The sequence below is a fragment of the Natrix helvetica genome (assembly GCF_964273705.1).
Source record: "Natrix helvetica genome assembly, chromosome: 5".
Classification (NCBI taxonomy): Eukaryota; Metazoa; Chordata; class Lepidosauria; order Squamata; family Natricidae; genus Natrix; species Natrix helvetica.
The window spans coordinates 1,519,655-1,540,376 of record NC_138551.1 but is presented as its reverse complement, the minus strand read 5'-3'; the positions used below and the strand labels follow the sequence as shown (position 1 = coordinate 1,540,376).

General features: G+C 50.8%; 1 protein-coding gene across 4 annotated transcripts in view; it reads left to right on the top strand.

Annotated features, from left to right (window-relative positions):
• IL1RAP (interleukin 1 receptor accessory protein) overlaps positions 1–20,111 on the top strand; it is an 83,804-nt gene extending 63,693 nt beyond the window's left edge. For 3 of the 4 annotated variants that reach the window (XM_081955533.1, XM_081955530.1, XM_081955534.1), the window contains 3 exons: positions 398–547; positions 4,806–4,949; positions 18,654–20,111. In XM_081955533.1, coding sequence (XP_081811659.1) covers positions 398–547; positions 4,806–4,949; positions 18,654–19,375 — 1,016 coding nt within the window. In that variant the 3' untranslated portion in view covers positions 19,376–20,111. Of the gene's footprint in view, positions 1–397; positions 548–4,805; positions 4,950–6,791; positions 11,361–18,653 lie in introns of those variants that run through there. The other variant, XM_081955532.1, reaches the window with a different exon arrangement.
• The last annotated feature ends 611 nt before the right edge of the window (positions 20,112–20,722 follow it).

The following is a 20,722-nucleotide window of genomic DNA, read 5'->3' as shown; positions in this document are numbered from 1 at the left end:
CTCCTTGTCTTCCTCTTCTCTTCCTCCTCCCTTCCTCGTCGTCTTCTCCTTCCTCCTCCTCCTCCTTCCTCCTCCTCCTCCCGTCCTCTTCTTCTTCCTCCTCCTCCTCTTCTTCCTCTCCTCCTCCTCCTCATCTTCTTCCTTCTTCCTCCTCCCCTCCTCCTCCTCCTCTTCTTCTGTTTCTTTTTCTTCCTTCTTCCTTCTCTTCTTCCTTCTTCCTCCTCCTCTCCTCCTCCTCTCCTTCTCCTCCTCCTCTCCTTCTCCTCCTCCTCCTCTTCTTCTCTCTTTTTCTTCCTTCTTCTTCTTCTTCCTTCTTCCTCCTCCTCTTCTTCTTCCTCCTCCATACCTCTAACTCTTCCTCCCCCTCCATTCTTCCTCCCCCTCCTCCTCCCTTCAGCCCCAGTGTTGAGATACACCGTGGAGCTGGCCTGTGGCCTGGGGGCAACGGTGCTGCTGGTGGTCCTCCTGACGGTCATTTACCACTTCTACTGGCTGGAGATGGTCCTCTTCTACCGGGCTCACTTTGGGACTGACGAAACCGTCCTTGGTAAGGGAGCCCCCCGCACCCCTTCCCCCGCTCACCTGCGACCTTCCTCTCCTGGCCCTTCAATGGGGGCCTTGATTCCCCCCCCCGCCTTGTGCTTTGCCCTCTGCCGGGTCCCCTTGTCCCTTCCGTCGGATGTCTAAGGCTCCTCCCTCCTCCCCTTTCTATTTCCCCTGCAACAACAACCCTGTGAGGTCGGCTGGGTTGAGAGACAGAGATTGGCCCAACCTCACCCAGCTGCCTTTCATGCCTAAGGCAGGACTCGAACTCAGGCTCCTTTGCACTGTCCTGCGGTTAGAAATAATAATAATAATAATAATAATAATAATAATAATAATAATAATAATAATAATAATAATAATAATAATAATAATAATAATAATAATAATAATAATAATAAAAAATATTTATTTCTTAGCCGCACCCTCTCCCGAAGGACTCGGGGCGGCGTACAACAAAACATAGGAAATAAATATATCGACATACATATAACAAAACATATACCAAGACATATACACGACATATACAAGGAGGAGGTGAACTGGTAGATAAAAACAAGTAAAAACACAATGTTTAAAAACCCCTAAATAAATTAAATGCAATTAAAATACCCCAAATAAAAAAAACCCGTCAGGAGCGATATAGTTAGATCAAAGTTGAGCCAGGCCAGCAACTTGAAAAAGGTGGGTCTTGAGCTTTACACGAAAGGAGCGGAGGTCAGAGGTATTCCTAATATCCGGAGGGAGGTCATTCCACAGGGCTGGGCCCGCCACAGAGAAGGCTCTGCTCCTAGGCCCCCCCCCCCAACACTGTCTGGTGGACGGCACCTGGAGGAGGCCCTCTCTGTGCGAGCGGATTGGTCGCAGGGATGTATGGGGCAGAATACGATCCCGCAAGTAACTAGGTCCTGAGCCATGGAGCGCTTTAAAGATTGTTATCAAAACCTTGAAACGCACCCGATAGACCACAGGAAGCCAGTGCAGCTCGCGCAGGAGCGGTGTCACATGGGAGTACCTAGTACTCCCCATAATTACCCGCGCGGCTGCGTTCTGGACTAACTGTAGCCTCCGGGTGCATTTCAAGGGAAGCCCCATGTAGAGAACGTTACAGTAGTCCAAGCGAGACGTCACCAGCGCATGAGTGACTGTGTGTAAGGCGTCCCTGTCCAGTAGGGGGCACAATTGGCGCACCAGGCGAACCTGGTGGAACGCCCCCCTTGCCACGGCTGTCACATGGTCATCCATGGACAGCCGGGCATCCAGAAGGACGCCCAAATTGCGCGCCCGCTCCACGGGGGCAACTTGAATGCCCCCGATGGCCAATGATGGAATTAATTGGCTGAACCGGGGAGCCGGTACCCACAGCCACTCCGTCTTGGAGGGGTTGAGTTTGAGTCGGTTGTCATCCATCCAGATCCGTACGGCTTCCACACACCGGGACATCACTTCGATGGCCTCGTTGGGGTGGTTCGGGGTGGAAAAGTACAGCTGAGTATCATCAGCGTACAGATGGTATCCCACCCCGAAACCACGGATGATCTCACCCAGCGGCTTCATATATGTGTTGAACAGGAGTGGCGAGAGGACCGACCCCTGTGGCACCCCACAAGTAAGGGGGCGTAGGGTCGACCTCTCCTCCCCTGCCAACACACGCTGCGTCCGGCCAGAAAGGTAGGAGCCGAACCACCGCAAAACGGTGCCCCGGACCCCCAACCCCTCCAGCCGGCGCAGCAGGATACCATGGTCGATGGTATCAAAAGCCGCCGAGAGGTCTAATAGGACCAGGATAGAGGAACAACCACTATCTCTGGCCCTCCAGAGATCATCCACCAACGCGACCAAGGCCGTCTCTGTGCTGTGACCGGGGCGGAAGCCGGACTGGCGCGGGTCTAGATAATCATTTTCCTCCAGATGCCGTGGAAACTGGTAGGCCACCACACTCTCTACAACCTTCGCCAAAAAGGGAAGGTTGGAGACAGGACGATAATTGGCCAGCTCCAGAGGATCCAGGGAAGGCTTCTTGAGCAAGGGTCTCACCACCGCCTCTTTCAAGGCGGCCAGGAGAGACCCCTCGCTCAGCGAAGCGTTCACTAGGTCCAGGAGCCAGTCTCGTGTAACCTCCCAGGATGCCAGTACAAGCCAGGAGGGGCACGGGTCCAATAAACATGTGGTGGGTCGCAGTCGTCCACGCATTCTGTCCAAATCCTTAATGGCAACCAGGTCAAACTCCTCCCAGGTCGATTCCTCAAGACTCGCCACGGACGTCTCCATTGGACCACTAACAGGGACCCAATCCTTCCGGATTTGAGCGATTTTATCCTGCAGATATTTCCCAAATTCCTCTGCTCTGCCCTGTAGAGGGGCCTCCCGCGGCCTCTGAAACAAGAGGGAGCGGGACACCCGAAACAGGGCGGCAGGGCGGTTCTCTGCGGATGCAATGAGAGTGGCACAATATTGGCGTTTGGCCACTCTCAATGCCACAAGGTACATCCTTAAATGGGCTCGTGCCTGTGTTCGATCAAGTTCGGAACGAGAGGATCTCCAACGACTCTCTAGACGTCTCTTGCAGCATTTCATCACCCTTAGCTCCTCGGTAAACCAAGGGGCCAGGGTGGATCGTTGCCGCCGGAGAGGCCGCAAAGGCGCCACCCGGTTCAAGGCCCCGGTAGTCGCATTATTCCACGCGACCACCAGGTCCTCTACCCGAGGGCGGGTCAAGGTTACAGGAGGTGGCCCAAGCTCCGTCTGGAACCTATCTGGTTCCATCAGGCGCCTGGGGCGGAACCATCTAGTGCTTTCCGGTTCCGCCTCCCCGCAGCGGGAGGTAGCACCAGTGAAGTCAAGACGAAGGAGTGAGTGATCTGACCATGACAGGGGAGTGATGGTTAAGTCCCCTCCTCCCAGATCACTCAACCACTGGCCAGAGACAAAAACGAGGTCCAGAGTGTGTCCTCCCTCGTGTGTCGGGCCCTGAATCATTTGAGTCAGGTCCATGGCTGTCATGGAAGCCATGAACTCCCGAACCCCCTCTGATGCTTCTCCCATCGATGGCAGGTTAAAATCCCCCATCACTAAAAGTTTGGGGGTCTCGACCGCCACCGATGCAATCAGCTCGAGGAGTTCAGGCAGGGCTGCTGATGTATAGCGAGGAGCCAGGTATACTATCAGCAGGCCCAACTGTCTCCCAGGGCCCCATTTTACAACAAGGGATTCACATCCGGACCTCTGTGGCACAGTAGACTCCCTCGGCTCTAAGTCCTCCCGAATAATTGCTGCCACCCCACCGCCCCTTCCCTGGGCCCGGGGCTGGTGAAATGCTCGGTAGCCTGGTGGGCACATTTCCACGAGGGGAAGACCTCCCTCGTGGCCCAACCAGGTCTCCGTTATTCCCGCGAGGTCCGGCTCCCCCTCTAAAATTAGATCGTGAATGAGGGGGGCCTTGTTAACAACGGACCTCGCATTGCATAACAACAGCCTCAGGCCCTGGGTCTGTAACTCTTGACCACCTAGACCGCGGGGATTGGTACAAGCGACCGGGTGTAACCAGCAACCACGGTCTCCCAACCGACTATAAGTTCTTAATCCGTCCTCGTATCTGCCCCTCCCTGCGACCGTTGGAATTAAAGAGCCCTGTATAGGAATGATATCCTCCCCCTCCTCCTCCCTTCCGCTCCTTCTGCTCGCGACCACACCTGGAGGCCCGGCTCTCACATCGCTCCTGATCTGACCCACCCGCCCCCGCCCCCCCACCCTGGAGCCCCCTAAAAAGGATAAAAAACATTTCATTAAAAACCCCCTAAGTTTGCGCTTCCTCCACCTCTCTGGGAAAAAAAACCTGGGAGGTTTTTAAGAAGAGATTGGACAGCCACTTGTCCGAAATGGCATAGGGCCCTCCTTTTTGAGCCGGGGGTTGGACTAGCTGACCTCCAAGGTCCCTTCCAACTTTTATTGTTCTATATTCTGAGAAACCGGTCAGACTAGATGACCTCAAAGGTCCCTTCCAACTTTTATTATTCTATATTCTGAGCAACGGGTTGGACTAGATGACCTCCATACTCCCTTCCAACTCTTATTATTTTATATTCTGAGAAACGGGTCGGACTAGCTGACCTCCGAGGTCCCTTCCAGCTCTCCCATTCTGTAATTCTGATTTGCAACCCGGGGACGCAGACTTAATAAGCATCCAAACGAAGTCGGGAGACCCCCAGAGACAGTGGTTGCCCCTAAGTGTTCCTGCTTCTCTCTCTCCCTGCGACCACCAGATGGGAAGGAATACGATATTTACGTCTCGTACGCCAGGAATATGGAAGAAGAGGACTTCGTGCTGCTGACTCTCCGGGGCGTCTTGGAGAACGAATATGGCTATAAGCTGTGCATTTTCGACCGAGACAGCCTCCCCGGGGGAAGTGAGTATCCCCAAACCCATGCTCCTCTCTCCGGAGGGGTCAGGCCGCACTTGCCTCCCACTCTGGTGCCTGCATGCACAGCTGTGGCTGATGGTGCGAGGCGAGAAGAAGCCCACTACCACTCCTTCCAAGAAGGGAACCGTTGGCTCTGCAAGGAAATTTGCTTAGCATGAAAGGAGTTTTTGTTTGAGATGGCAGCTGTGGCTCTTCCCCAAACAGAGGGGCTTTTCATCACTCAGGTCTCCTCCCCCCCCCCCCAAGCAGGAGAGCTGAGGACACGAGGAGTTTTTGCAAAGATAGCGTAGGCCCCAAAAGGGAAAGGAGAGAGGGGGATTCACTGCAAACTGTAGCTCTGCTTTTGGGGGGAATAAAGAAACGAGGAGACGGAGACTTAAACCCTAAAAAAGGCACAGCAGTTTTTTTAGAAGGGGGGAGTTTGACCTGGTCCCTAAGGAAAAAAACGGGCATCTTAGCTGATGTTTGTATTCTGCATTACTGTCAATTTCTTCTTTCGGTTCCTAATGTATTCCTGGTCAGCCACAGATGCCAGAAGTTGCCCACGTTTGTCTGAAAGTCGCGTTATTCAAGGCGGGAGCAGCTCCCTGAACCCCCCCAGTCACCCGTGCATTTTCCCCCCTCCTACCGCCTAGAGCAAAGAGATTGCAGAGGAAGGGATGAAAAGAGACGATACAGGACCCAATGGGGAAGCGCCTCAAAAGGAATGCACTGGTGCCAGGGAATTCTGGGAGTTGAAGTCCACGCATGTTGGGCTTGGGAATTCTGAGGTCACACACCTGCCGGCTGGGGAATGATGGGTGTTGGAGTTCTCCCAACTTAAAGTCCCTGAGGTTGAGGAACACACACTTAAAGTATAGCGATTTCACTGTGGGATTTCACTTTGCTTTAATTGTCCAACATACTTTTCCCAGTTTATGCTGCAGATGAACGGTGGGGGTGAAGAAGGTAGATTGCTCCCAGTTCGGCCCGATTCGGCCGAACTGGTAGTGGAATTGTGGCCTGGGTGGCAGAACTGGCAGCGACCCAGGCTCGCCACGCCCCTGAACCGGATCTCCCAGCAGCACCACAGTCTCTGCCATCTTGTTTTTATAATACTGCACATGAGTGTGCAGTGTACATCAGGCGTGTGTGCACTGCGTGACCACGAGCGAACCGGCAGTAGCGGCTGACGGAAGCCCCCCCCTGGTCCAGATGTACAGATTCTCTGGGTTGGGGTGTTGTTCCTTACAGCTCTAAGCTCAGAGGGGCTCCAGGGGGTGCACTAAATACAGAACTGCCAATCTTGAAGCCAGGTTTCCCCATCTCTGGTCTAAAAACAACCTAGATTAAGAGCACAGGGTAGATTTGAGAATTCAAGAAAAGCTTCCCCAAGCAGAAATCCATTGGGACACTGACTCTCATGGTTCCCAACAGACAGAGAGAGAGAGAGAGACAGAGACAGAGACAGAGACAGAGAGAGATACAGAGAGAGGGAGAGAGACAGAGAGAAAGAGAAAGAGAAAGAGAGAAACAGATACAGTTAGACAGACAGAGAGAGGGAGAGAGACAGACAGAGAGAGAGAGAGATATACAGAGAGAGGGAGAGGGAGAGAAAAAGAAAGATCGCGGGACTCACAGTTAAGTCACGCGATCCTCAGAAGCTTTTTTTTTTTCCTACTGGTTCGCAGAACCAACAAGAATCGCACCAACCAGTTCGTGCGAACCGATGCGAACCGGTAGCATTTCCCCCCTGCATCTCCTGCCGAATCCTTGGCCTCCTCCTTGCTCCCAGCGGTGGGGAGGTTCTCGCCCGCCGGTCCCTAACCTGCCTGTTTTCTCTCTCAGTTGTCACGGATGAAACTCTGAGCTTCATCCACAGAAGCCGCCGTCTCTTGGTGGTCCTGAGCCCCAACTACGTCCTGCGGGGCACCCAGGCTTTGCTGGAGTTCAAGGCTGGCCTGGAGAACATGGCCTCCAAGGGCACCATCAAGGTGATCCTTGTCCAGTTCAAGCCCATCAAGAAGAGCAAAGTCAAGGAGCTCCGGCGAGCCAAGACGGCGCTGACCGTCATTAAGTGGAAAGGGGAGAAGTCCCATTACCCCACAGGAAGATTTTGGAAGGAGCTGCTGGTCGAATTGCCGGTGAAGAGCAGAGCCAAGAGCCTGCCTAGTCAACAGGATCTCATCACCCTTTCGCCAAAAGGCGTCTAAGGAAAGGGGAGGCCGGGAACCCAAAGCTGGGCTCGGGAGGAGAGTGGCAGGCTTGGTCTGGGGAGTCTCTGGGAACCCATGTTCCACCTCTGGCGTGGTGTGGCCAGAGGCGCCCACCCGAACTCGGCCTGTTTTTAAAGTGCCCCACCTGCAGTGGAAGCCGGGCTGACCATTCTGTCTCCTGGAGATTGCCCAACTGAGCTTGCAGGAGGCTGAGGCAAGGTGCGGGGTCTGGGACACCTGTGCAATTGTAGTAAGGATGCACAATAGTGTCATTTGTTCCCCTTTGACACCTTCCTGGTGTCCCTCGAGTTCTTTGTCCAGAGACGGAAGAGCAGAAGTCCACATGGAGGCTTTTTCATCCCAGTCCAAAGGGGTCAGTAGAGAAGAAGGCAGGTGCTCTCTTTCTTTGGAGCAGCTCTTTTGCTCTCCAAAATTGTCCCAAATGGCCAGAGCGGCCTTCCTCCACCTGAACTTTTCCAGGTGTGTCATTTTTCCGTTCCCACAACCATCAGTTGCTGCAAACTTTGCCGTCCAGACATGTTCAAACTCCGAGCTGGAGACAGGAAACCCTCGCTGGCTTTTGGCCTCCTTCAGACAGAAACTCACAATGGCATTTTGTGCTCGGATCTCGTGCTGAGTGCAGGAAAGTGTGGGGCAGCCCCTTTGCTGTCTGCACCAGCCTGTTGAGGAAGGGGAGACTTGGAGATTTCTGACCCCGCCACCCCTCCCATAATCCTAGAACTCACGTGGGTAACCGCTAGGATGAGTGGGTCTTTTTACTGGAGGGACTTAAGAGCAGTGAATGTTGAAAGATTCCCAAGCAGACAGTTGCAAGTCAAGCGGTGGGAATACAGGAGTAGTAGCATTAATAGTAAAGTCTTAGTAGTAAGTAGGGGGAGAGGAGGGGGAGAAAGAGTGGAATCTGGAATGTCACATTTCTTCAACTCCTAGGATAACATCTTCCTTCTTATCATCAAGTCCAGGATATTTCACCAGTTATGGAGGTGCCACAGTGCACAAAATGGATCCCTTCTGAAACATTTTTAATGGCTTTATTTAATGCTCAAGATCCTTTTGAGGACAGAAGAGGTGGTCTCTTCCTTTTTGCTCTCCAAAGTTGTCCCAAAGGGCCAGAGCAGCCTGTTGGGAGCGGACAATGGTGCCTTGGGAAACACCTCTAAGTTTGACTTCTACATTGGCACGGGCCCATTTTCCAGGGGTCGGTCAGCGTAAGGAAGGGCCAGTCCTGCTCACAAGCTGGTCTTCTGAGCTGCGGTCCTGGTTGCACCCAAGCTTCACCAAGGTTCAGAGGTTGCACTAAAGGCAGGGCGGGCGGAAGATTTATCGGTAGCCGAGCAAGGAGGCCGGAGGGGCAAATCCCCACACAGAATGTCAACAATTATTCTGATTATTTTTGTATTTTGTTCTGCCAACTCCCGGTCTCTGTTTTATAGCATTACCGGGTTAGCTATGGGACGGTGGCAGATCCAGACACTAGAGGTGTGTGTGTGTGAGAGAGAGAGAGTGTGTGTGTGTGTGTAAGAGAGTGAGAGGGAAAGGGGTGGAGGGAGAGAGAGAGAGAAACAGAGAGAGTGAGAAAGAGAGAGAAAAACAGAAAGAAAAACAGAGAGAAAGAGAGAGAGAAAGAGAGAAAAACAGAGAAAGAAAAACAGAGAGAAAGAGAGAGAGAGAAAGAGAGAGAGTCAAAGAGAGAAAGAAAAAGAGAGAAAAACAGAGTGAGAGAAAGAGTGAGAAAAAGAGAGAAAGAAAGAGAGAGAAAGAAAGAGAGAGAGAAAGAGAGAGAGAGAGAGAGATATCACAACCCAAAGTGTTTATTTAGTTCACCGGGGGTCCCTATCCACTTAAACCCTCTCCTGTTGCCAGCCCCAAAGATGGTTGGGGTGTGTGTGTGTGGTTAGAGGTGGAAGCCACACAGGAAATCCTGTGAATCCCACTCAGATGTGTAAATCAATGAGGATCCACAAGCTTTAGGGCTCCCTGGTGCTCTCCAGGTTTGGTGGTTTTATTGCAAACGTTTCATGACCCAACTAGGTAATATAATCATTGCTAGAAAGGAGAGGGGGTTGCAAGGAGGAGGAGGACTGTGGGGTCCTTGGTGCTCTCTGAGCTTGGTTGTTTGCAGACATTTCATGACCCAACTAGGGAACATCATCAGGGCTAGAAGGGAGGAGTCTACTCTGCCAGTGTTGACGGGAGTGTAGTTTCCCCCTTGGTAGTTCCTTGGTGAGGTGTTGTTTTCTGTAGTGAGTTCCTCTGGTCTTCTTATTCCCTGCTTATTCCTTGAAGATGTTACCTAGCTGGGTCACGAGACGTCTGCAAGGAAACAAGCCCAGAGAACCCTGCAGTCCTGTCCCTCCATGTTTACACAGTTTTTATTTATGGTAGTTTTTATTCATTACGAACCTGGGGAGGGGCTATTGCTTCTCATCCTCACGAATCCTCCCCTCCCCATTTGGATGTGGCCTTTGCCCTGAGCTTTATCATCCTGCCTTATTTATTCTTTTTATTATTATTATTATTATTATTTGGTGCATAGATTGACACACAATCTATGTTTGCAAATCCTTCCCAGTTAATGGCCAGAGGCCCTTTGGAATGACGGATGTGCAGAGCTTTGGAGAGGCGGATCTTCCAGGGGTTCAGTCCAGCCTGTCCAGTTGTCCAAAGGTCCAATCAACCCCTTTGAAATCCCAGACCTAACCTAGCTGTTCAATTCTCTGGCTAATCTGACAATAGATCAGGGGTGTCCAAACTTGGCAACTTTAAGACTTGTGGACTTCAACTCCCAGAATTCCCCAGCCAGTCCACAAGTCTTAAAGTTGCCAAGTTTGGACACCCCTGCAATGGATTAACTTCCTGTCGCAGAAGCTGGTCAGATGGGCTGGGTTGGATTAAGAGGCTAACTCCTCATAAAACAACAACACCAAGTTGCCGAGGTTGGAGGTGCGTCAGGTGGCATGAGGGGAGGTTAGCGAGGGTAACCGTGTGTGTCCACCCCCCCCCCAAGTCAAAATGCAATCAGCCTTTCACCTGCAGCCCCCATTGATCAAAATTTTTGGCATGATGAAGCAGCCTCTGTTTCGGTCCGCATGACACGGCATGCATTGTTCGGGCTGCCTTCTAGAATTTTAAGCCTTAACATTTTGTTTTTTTAATGTACTGTTATATATACATACATATATATGTGTGTGTGTTGTATTTGTGCTGAAAAATAAATAAAATACAACACAAGTATAAAAAGGCAACATTAAACATGGTTTTCTGCCTGGATGGTCTCCTGCAGTGAGCCGATAGACAGAAAGGGGGAGTAGTGAGTTCCCTCCCATATTTGGGCATACCAGGGGTTGTAACACAAATACATACATATATATATATGAATATATATATGTTTTATATATTAATGTTTTATTATATCATGGCTCTTTGAGGGAGCTGGGTGGTTCAGAAATTACAGATGGATAGATAGATGGATGGATGGACGGACAGACGGATGGATGATAGATAGACAGACAAACAGACGAATGGACGGACGGACAGACCCAGATGGATGGATGGATGGATGGATAGATAGATGATAGAGAGACAGACAAACATTGACAGACGGATAGACAGACAGATGATAGACGGAGTCAGGCAGAAATAGAAAGAAAGAAATAGGCATAGATAGATGGAGGGAGGGAGGGACACAGACAGACAGACAGATGATAGAGAGAAAGGCAGAGATGGATGGACAGATGGTCAGACAGGTGATAGAGGCAGGCAGAAAGGCAGATGGATAGATAGAGATAAATAGGCACAGAAAGATGTAGAAGATAGATAGATAGATAGATAGATAGATAGATAGATAGATAGATAGATAGATAGATAGATATAGATATAGATATAGATATAGATATAGATATAGATACAGCTAGGCAGGCAGGCAGGCAGGTAGGTTCAATGCACATGTGCCTTGCATATAAAATGCAGATAGTCCTCGACTTATGAGCACAATTGACCCTAAACTTTTTGGTTGCTAAGCACGACAGTTGTTAAGTTCCTTGTTCTTATTTTTTTCCATTCTCCATTCTTCTTCCATTTGTGTCATCCGCCTCGGAGATCAACAACATTGTGTGTTGTCTAATTTTGATTCCTTTTTTTTGTTTGTTTGGAATTTTAATAAAACGCTTCTTTTGATACATCCCGCTGTTTTCAGTTGCTTTTCCCTTGCCCTTTCAGGGGTGTGTGTGTGTGTGTGTGTGTGTGTGTGTGTGTGTGTGATGTGGTGGATTCATGGGATGTGGTGGGGGGGCTATAATTTGACAATTCACCCCCTCCTCTTTGGGTGAAGTGGGGGGGGGAGGCTGTGATCACACGGCCATGGATGCCATCTTGACTTTTCTGACCTCCCCTGCCCCGTCCTTTGCTCCCCCTTCCGATTCTGATCACCGTTCACCATGTCCCAAGGCCCCATTGGCATATGAGGCTGGACGCAATGGGGGTGGTGAGGATTTTGGGAGTTGTAGTACGACACCACTGAAGAGCCCAATTTCAGGAGGTCTCTTGTGTTTGAGAAACTGGAGGTCTTCAAGAAAAAAATGGACAACCGTTTGTCTGGCTTGGAATAAGGGCTCCTCTCTTGGGCAGAGGGGTGGACTAGAAGACCTCCAAGGTCCTCTCCAGCCCTAGGATGCTATAATTTTATGATCTGGGACAGGGGATTGGTCTAGAAGACCTCCAAGGCCCCTTCCAGCCTGGAATTCTATGTTCTTGGGCCAGAGGTTGGTTTAGAAGACCCCCAATGTCCCTCCCAGCTGTAGGATTCTATCATGTTATAATCTTGGGCAGTGGGGGTTGGACTAGAAGACCTCCAAGGTCCCTTCCACCCCTAGCGTCCTATAATTTTATGATTGGACTAAAAGACCTCCAAGGTTCTCTCCAGCTCTAGGATTCTATGATCTTGGACAGGTGGGTGGACTAGAAGACCTCCAAGGTCCCTTCCAGCCCTAAGATTCCATTGAATGCTGTTAGTAACTTGTGGAGAACCAGGGTGGTGAGGAGCTGCATGGTCCTGCACAGAAGAAGGCCTCTTTCTGTCCAAGCATTAGATGAACCTAGAGTAGATTCCTCCTCAGAGTTAAAGGAAGAAGCACATTTACCCCAAAACTAAGTCCTGTGGGGTACAATGGAGATGCTCCATCATCCGGGTCAGGGTTAACCCAAAGGTGCTTCCCCCACCCCCACCCCTTTCTTTTTCCTTTGAAGACCTTTTGCTTCTCATCCAAGAAGCGTCTTCAGTTCTGACTGAACGGTGGAGGAAGGATTTAGATTCCTTGCAGAGAGTCCTCTGGTCGTTGTCGCTCTTTCTGGGAGTCACTGAGGCCACTTGAAGTCCCCTCTGTCCAGAAGGTGGACTTTTCTGTCTTTAGAAGCGAGGGCGTTGGCTTTGGAAGACAACTTCAGCCGCTCTTCTGAAGACAGAGATTCAGTCCTGGGCAGTCAGCCACCTGCAGCTCTGTCCCTTGGAGAAACAAAAGAAGGACTTCACAAGCGCCTGGCACAACACGGGAGAACAAACCCATCAGGACAAGATCCAGCACTTCCATCTGCGTGTAAAAAACAAAGGCCAGGAAGGTAGCAAAGTCCCACATTCTGGACACAGAGTGGGCCTCTGGTTTGAAAAAGGGCTCCAAGAGGTCATCTATCTCAAAATTGAACAGCCCTCTCTCAACCGAGGGGGAGGGATACGACACCACAATCTCCAAGTGGCCTCGGTGACTCTCGGAGAGAGCACTAACGACCAGAGGATCTGCAAGGAATATAAATCCTTCCGTTCCTCACCATTCAGTCAGAACTGAGGAAGCTTCCTGCACGAGAAGCAAAATGTCTTCCAGGAGAAACAAAGAGCAGTTGCCTTTTTTGGGGGGGGGGAGCACGTTTGGGATGAGTGGAGTGCAGTGAAGCTCCAGGATGAGATTCCAGAAAGAGTTTCCCACGCACGACTCTGCCCCACAGGAGCCTCGGCTCCCTCTTGCCTTCAGCCCCCCTGTGTCCCCCCCCCCGCTGCCTGAAGAGGAAGGGGAGCTTAAGTGACCCAGAGCTTCTCCCTCTTGTGGGATGCCTCCTTTGAGAACCTCAGGGGGGGGAGGGGAACATCTCTTGGCCACTTTGGAGGGGAGGGAGGAGGGGGGGCAGCAATGGGGCAGCTGGTTGTGTGCCCGAGATGGCCCTTCCTCCCTTGCATCTGCTGACAAGCAAGCCCCATGGCAGAAGCCTCTGCCTTCCCCCAAGTCCCCCAGAGGTTGAGTCCACCTGATGGGCCAGTCGTACGTTGGCGCTGTTGGTGCCCTCAGTGCCCCCTGAGCTTAGTGGTTTTCTTGCAGGTGTTTCGTTATCCAACTAGGTTGGGTATGTCTCTAAATGTCTATAAACAGGGAGTGCAGCCCACTCCCTTCCAGCACTGATGATGTTCCCTAGTTGGGCCATGAGAGGTCTGCAAGAAAACCACCCAGCTCAGAGAGCACCAAGGACCCCACAGTCTTCCTCCTCCTCTTCCTCCCCCTCCCTCTCCTCCTCTTTGCAAATCTCACTCTGTTCTAGCACTGATGATGTTACCTACGGTAGTGGTTGATGTCTGCAAGGAAACCATTATGTCCAGAGAGCACCAAGGACCCTACAGTCCCCCTCCTCCTCCTCCTCTTCTTCCTCTCCCCCCACTCCCTTCTAGCTAGGACTGATGCTATCACCTAGTTGGGTCATGACATGCTTGCAAGGAAACCCCCCAAGCTGAGAAAGCTCCAAGGAAAGCTATGGATTTCCTGCCAGTGAGCACAATTGAACAATGGAGTTGCTTCTCTCCCTGAGCTGTGGGGGCTCCATCCCTGGATATTTCCAAAAGCAGGTGGCAATCATGCCACAGGGAATGGCACAAGGCTCCCGCCTTGAGCAAGGGGTTGGACTAGAAGACCTCCAAGGTCCCTTCCAGCCCTCCCAGTCTATGTCCCATCAATATTCTCTCCTATTACAGTTCCCATTGGACTTTCCTATTAAGGCCAACGCCAGTTTCCCCACGGTTGCCTTTTGATGTGTGGTTGCGCTGAGCCAGAGGAAGGCTGGCATGCATAGGACCCCTCCCCCTCTACAGTCGGAAGGGCCCTTGGAGGCCATCTAGTCCAACCCTCTGCCCAAGCAGGAGACCCTGCAGCCCATTGCCTCTGGACCTCCAGATTGGGCCTCCTGAACAGCAGCTGACCAGCCGAAGGGTCAAAGGGGGTCTTCCCAATGGACCCCTGACTGTTGGTCCTGTTGCATTGGCCCCCGGGCCCATCAGTAGTTGCTGTGGAACATGGATCCCGGGCTTTTCTAGAACAGGGCTACACAGTGGTTAATACTCCTGGACCCCGAAGTACTTACAAAACACGTCAGAGGACAAGGGCCCCGTGTAGAGCGCAGCATTCCTGCCTTCCGATATACAGGAAGTCCTCAACCACAATTCACTTAGCGGCTGTTCAAAGTTACAACGGCAGTGAAAAAAGTGACTTATGACCGTTTTTCACACTTATGACCATTGCAGCATCCCCTGGTTAGGTGACCCAAATTCAGACGCTTGGCGTCTGGCTCGTATTTATGATGGTCTCAATGTCCCTGGGTCAGGTGGGCCCCTTTTGCAACCTTCTGGCAAGCAAAGTGCCGGATTCACTTAACGACCATGTGACTAACTTGACAGCTGCAGCGATTCGCTTAAAAACTGTGGCCAGAAAGGGAGCAAAACAGAAATGTTGGCCTTAGTTGTGGTCGTCAGTTGCGGAATACCTGTATTGAACATCAAATCATAGAGTTGAGGCTGTAGAGATCTTCTAGTCTACCCCCAGCTCAAGAGGGGGATTTTCAATCCCTACTTGGGCACTGACTCGTATTTATGATGGTTGCAATGTCCCGGGGTCACGTGATCCCTTTTTGTGACCTCCTGACAAGCAAAGGCAAGGGAGGGAGGCAGATTCACTTAATGACCATGTGACTAGCTTAACAACTGCAGCAATTCGCTTAACGACGGTGGCCAGAAAGGTCGTAGAAGGGAGCAAAACTCCTTTAACAACTGTCTCATTTAGCAAGAGAAATGTTGAGCTCAATTGTGGTCGTAAGTAGAGGACTACCTGCATGAGGACCAGAGTTTTAAAAAGCCCTTAAAAATCAAGACGGAGGAATATTTAGGGAACTTAAAAACCAATGAGGTTGGGGACCCCTTTCGTAAAACATTTTATGAGCTGTGGCTTTGGGGCTACGGATTAAAACAAAGTAATAAGGAAACACCATTATTAAGAAAAGAAATCACTAAGTACCTACAGCCCCAGGGGAATGAATGAAGACAATTGAGCATTTCTTTGATTTTTAAAGACTGAGGATTTCCTTACTCCTTCCTGACAGTGAGAACAATTAATCAGTGGAACAGAAGTTGCCTCCAGAAGTTGTGAATGCCCCAACACTGGAAGTCTTTAAGAAGATGTTGGATAACCATTTGACTGAAATGGTATAGCGTCTCCTGCCTTGGCAGGGGGTTGGACTAGAAGACCTTCAAGGTCCCTTCCAACTCTGTTATTCTATTCTATTCTTCCTTCTAATATCTGTTCTATTCTATTCTATTCTATTCTATTCTATTCTATTCTATTCTATTCTATTCCATTCCATTCCATTCTTCATTCTAATATCTGTTCTGTTCTATTCTATTCTACTCCATTCCATTTTTCATTCTAATATCTGTTCTATTCTACTCTACTCCCACCTCTTTTTTTTCACCCTTGAAATATTTGCCCCAGGAAATTGCACGTACTCTCTTCTTCCCAAAGTCCATCATTATTCTGCTCCTTCAGATAGATGAAGTCAGAGGCCTTTAAGGATGCCACCACCTCTTGCCATTCCCTTTAGAAATGAAACCAACTTTTCTTTCCTAATTGACAAGTGGATTCAGATTGACAGGCGTTTGGCTCATAAGCAGAGCTTAGGTGGTTCTGTAACATAAACTCCATTTCCTCTGGCTTCCCTCCTCCTTCTTTTCCTGCAATTGCTTATTTTCTTTTTATATAAACAATCCATTTTCCAATCCTTTCCTTCTTAAATACTTAGGGGGGGGGGAAGCAAAATTACTGGGCCTTTTTGAGCTCTTAGAGAATTTGTGAATTCATTTTGCTCGATGCCAGAATATGCATCAAACCGAAAAGGGGGGAAAACAACCACCAGGAGCAGAAGGAAAACAGCTTTGGGGATAGTATATAAAACATGGATTTAATTAGTTTAGCCGCCTTTTTCTCTGGTCCAGAGGGCTGGCTCTGTCCTCAGGGCTCAACAATGGGGGAGGAGAGAATCGCCCAAGCAGGCTCCTGCTTCCATCCAGGTGGGCTGGGGGCAGATGCCTTTTCACTGGGTACCTGTAGCAGGGGATATCTGGAGCTCAGGGCTGAGCTGTGGGGTCCTTGGGGCTCTCTGAGCTTGGGGGTTTTCCTTGCAGACGTTTCATGACCCAACTAGGGAACATTATCAGTGCTAGAAGGGGGGAAGAAGAGGAGGGGGGAAGGAGGAGGAGGAGGAGGAGGAGAATTTTGGGATCCTTGATACTCTCTGAGCTGGGGGGTTTCCTTGCAGACATTTCATGACCCAACTAGGTAACGTCATCAGTGTGAGATAGGAGGGAGGATTCTCCTCCCCCTCTTCCTTCCAGAACATTTAGTGAGCGTTCAGAGTTATGACAGCACTAAAAATGTGACTTATGACCATTTTCCCCACTTATGACCGTTGCAGCATCCCCAGGGTCACGTGATCACAATTCAGACACTTCCCAACTGACTCATACTTATGACCGTTGCAGTGTCCCAGGGTCGCGTGATCCCCTTTTGCAACTTCATGATGAGCAAAGTCGATGGGGGAAGCCGGACTCACTTAACAACCGTGTTACTAATTGGACAACTGCAGTGATTCACTTAATCGCAGCGACAAAAATGGTTGTAAAATGGTTGTCAAAATGGCAACTGTCCTGCTTAGCAATGAAACGTCTGGGCTCAGCTGTGGCCGAACGTTGAGGACTACCCTCATGCACAAATGTTTTTGTGGTTCTCCTGCCAAGCAGAGGGGGTGGGGCTGGGGGTGGGGAGGGGGTGGCAGGACCGGGCTGAAGACAAGGAGCCATGTCCCACCACCCGCCATCGTTGCAGGGACCCAGAGAATCAGCTTCCACCTTTTCACTCCCAAGAGGGGCTTGAGGAATCTGATGGAGAAGTAGATCCAGATCTTTTCATGGGTTGGATCAGTGGCTGAACTTGACCTGGCTGCTGGCTATTGTCAGGCCTGCAGCCGTCTTTCCTTTTGATCTCTGGCCTGCCACCTTTTCTATTCTTCTACGATGCATTTTCTATGGTGGGAAAACATGAGGGGGGATTGTATGGAGTGAGATGATAGGTAGCCATAACAGCATTCTTTCTGGAAAGCCAAGGTTATCCTTTGTCTCTGCACCTGACCGGAACTGCCAGCATGGCAGTGGATGATTGGACCATGGGATGGGCTTGTGGGTGTGGGGGCAAGATCTTGACCTTTCAACTGGGTGGGGAAAACCGGGCGGCTCTCAGATTTGGGTTTCCCCAGATGTGCCAACATCAGTTACAACTTTGAGCAATACTTTGCCTCGCACTCTGATTTATTTTTGGATGCTATTTGGACACCTGACAGCCATAGGTTCAAAGCAACCTTGTTCTACTCGTGGTTCAAGATGGATGATGTCCCTGTGGCTTGGGAAGGGAAAGGTAGAGAATAAGAAGAGCTGGGAGGGACCTTTGAGGTCTTCTAGCCCAGCCTCCTGTCCCATTTCAGACAAATGGCTGCCCAGTCTCTTCTTAAAAACGCCCCCACATGATGAAGCCCCCACAAGGTCTGTTCCACTGATGAATTGTTCTCACTGTCAGGAGGTTTCTCCTTAGTTCCAGGTTGGATGACAGAATCATAGAATCCTAGGGCTGGAAGGGAACGTGGAGGTCTTCTAGTCCAACCTCCTGCTTGTGTATACCATTCCAGACAAATTGCTCTCCAGCCTCTTCTTAAAAGCCTCCAGTGATGGAGCACCCACAACTTCTGAGGGAAGCTGTTCCACTAGTTCAGAGGTCTCCAAACTTGGCAACTTTAAGACTTGTGGACTTCCAACTTCCAGAATTCTCCAGCCAGCGTTGCTGGCTGGAGAATTCTGGAAGTTGGAAGTCCACAAGTCTTAAAGTTGCCAAGTTTGGAGACCTCTGCACTAGTTGATTATTTTCAATGTCATGAAATTTCTCCTTAGTTCCAGGTTGCTTCTGTCCTTCATTAGTTTCCATCCGTGGCTTCTTCTCCTTCCTCCAGGTGCTTTGAAGAACGGGTTGACCTCCTCTTCTCTCTGGAAGCCCCTGAGATATTGGAAGACTTGCTATCATGATTGAGGTTGCCCTTCTCTAACCCCTTGTCTTTTCCTCCTTCTGCTTAGACATCACCGAAGCCATCTTCGACTTCATCCAGAAAAGCCGGAAGATGATTGTGGTCTTGAGCCCTGATTACCTTCTGGAGAAGAGCATCAGCCTTCTGGAGTTCAAACTAGGCCTCCTCTGCCAGAACAACATTGCCACCAAGCTGGTGGTGGTGGAGTACCAGCCTTTGCCACGAGCCCACCCGAGCGTCCAGCAGCTGAAGGAATCCGTGGCCTTCGTGGTCTGGAAAGGCGAGAAGTCCAAGCACCTGGGCTCCAAGTTCTGGAAAGCCTTACGCCTGGCGTTGCCTCTCCAGAGCCTCGGCACCTGTGGCAACGCCGCCTGGAACGAAAGCTGCTCCTCGCATTCAGACACCAGCTTGGAGCAGGCCCAGAAGAAGAGGAGCAGGTGGAAAGGGCCACCACCCAAGGCCAAGGGGGTCCCCGTCCAGAGAGGGCTGGCCACCTTGCCCAGAAGGAAGACCAAGCAGGCTCCCAAGCCTTTCCTGGCCTGCCGCTGCTGCGTGGCTTCCTCCAACGAGATGCGCCAACTCAAGGGCTCTGGCCAACCGTTGGCCAAGCCCAAGCAGGAGATGCCGTGCCAGAGGCCGTTGCTGGGGGACTCGGTGGTGGCCCATCTCCAGAAGAACGGCAAGAAGCATACTTCGGAGCCCCAGGTGGCATCTCTGGGCCTCCAGCAGTTTGCAGATGTGTCCAATAACAATGACTTCTATGTCCTTTAACCACCGATGGTGGGGCCAGCTGGAAACAAGCAGCTCTGAGAAGGAGGGAGGGAAGGCTGGCGTCCATTGAGGACCTCCTGGAAACCATGGGACCAGTCAACGAGAGGATTTATGTGGGGTGCGGGTGGGCAGCTGCCTATGGAGGAGGCCGATGTTTGGGAACTGCCCCCCAAGGGTCTCACTTCCTGGGCCAAGGTGGAGACTTCAACTCTCTCAAAAACCAGGACCAGGTCTAAGATCAGGCCATGAAAGAGAAGCCGGGGGAGATGCGTCCACCATAACAGGTCTCCATCATGGAGGCTCGTCGAAGGCACCGTTCTTCCCTGTTGTAGAGGTCAGCGTTCCCTCCTCTCTCATCCCAGCCGTATTGGAACAGGATGTTTGGGTACGCCGGTTGGGAATTCTGGGTCTTGTAGTCCAGGCAGAAAGTGGGATGGTGAATGAGGGGAGAAGGTCAGGTGGGCTCATCCGAACTCCGGCTGTAGGTTCAGAGCCGCAGACAGGCCCAGGGGGCTGAACTTCAAAATGGCAAGAGCCCCCCTGCCTCTCTGGGGAGACTTTCCAATGAAGAAACGAACCCGTGTTTTTTTTTTTTTTAATTGTGGCTTTAATTTACCAGGATCATTTTCCATTCTCTTTGGCTCCGTTGCCATCTGAAAGGACATTTGAATCGTTTTTAAAAGTCTTTTTTTTTGTTTTCTTCCAAGGGGCTGTTATTTTGGGGGTGGGGAGGACAGAGAGGAGGAGGAGGAACGCTTGGAAACCAAGTGGTTGAAAATTAAATTTTCATTTCTGTGAACGGCTCCGGAAGCCTCTGTGTTTGTGGGTTTTGCCGTCCCTGCGTGGTTCTCCCACACGCCTCAATTCGCCCATTCCGGTGGGTTCCTGTCTGAAGCTCTCAACCGAAGGCATCAGAGGGGAAACGGGATGTACCACACCCCCCCAGCCCCCAGCCCCCTCCTCAATCTGCCTCCCTCCTTCTATCCCTTTTCTGCACTGGCTGGGAAGAGGAGAGGTGCCTCTTTCAGCTTCACAAAGGAATCCCAGGTAGTCCTTGACTTACGATGGTCACGGTCATAGGTTGTGACATCCTCAATTGGGTCAGCCACACGACTGACTTGATCTTACGATGTTTTTCTGTTTAAGGAAGCGCCGTGATCGGAAAGAGTGCACCGCGGTCATTCAGTGAGTTTATGGTTTTGCTATGAGATGTTTGTGCCGAAAACCAGTTTTTAGCAAAACCATCAGAAGTCAGAATTGGAAGGGACCTCAGAGGTCTTCTAGTCCAACCCCCTGCTTGAGCAGGAGACCCTCTACCCTTTCAGACAAATGGTTTTCCAATCCCTT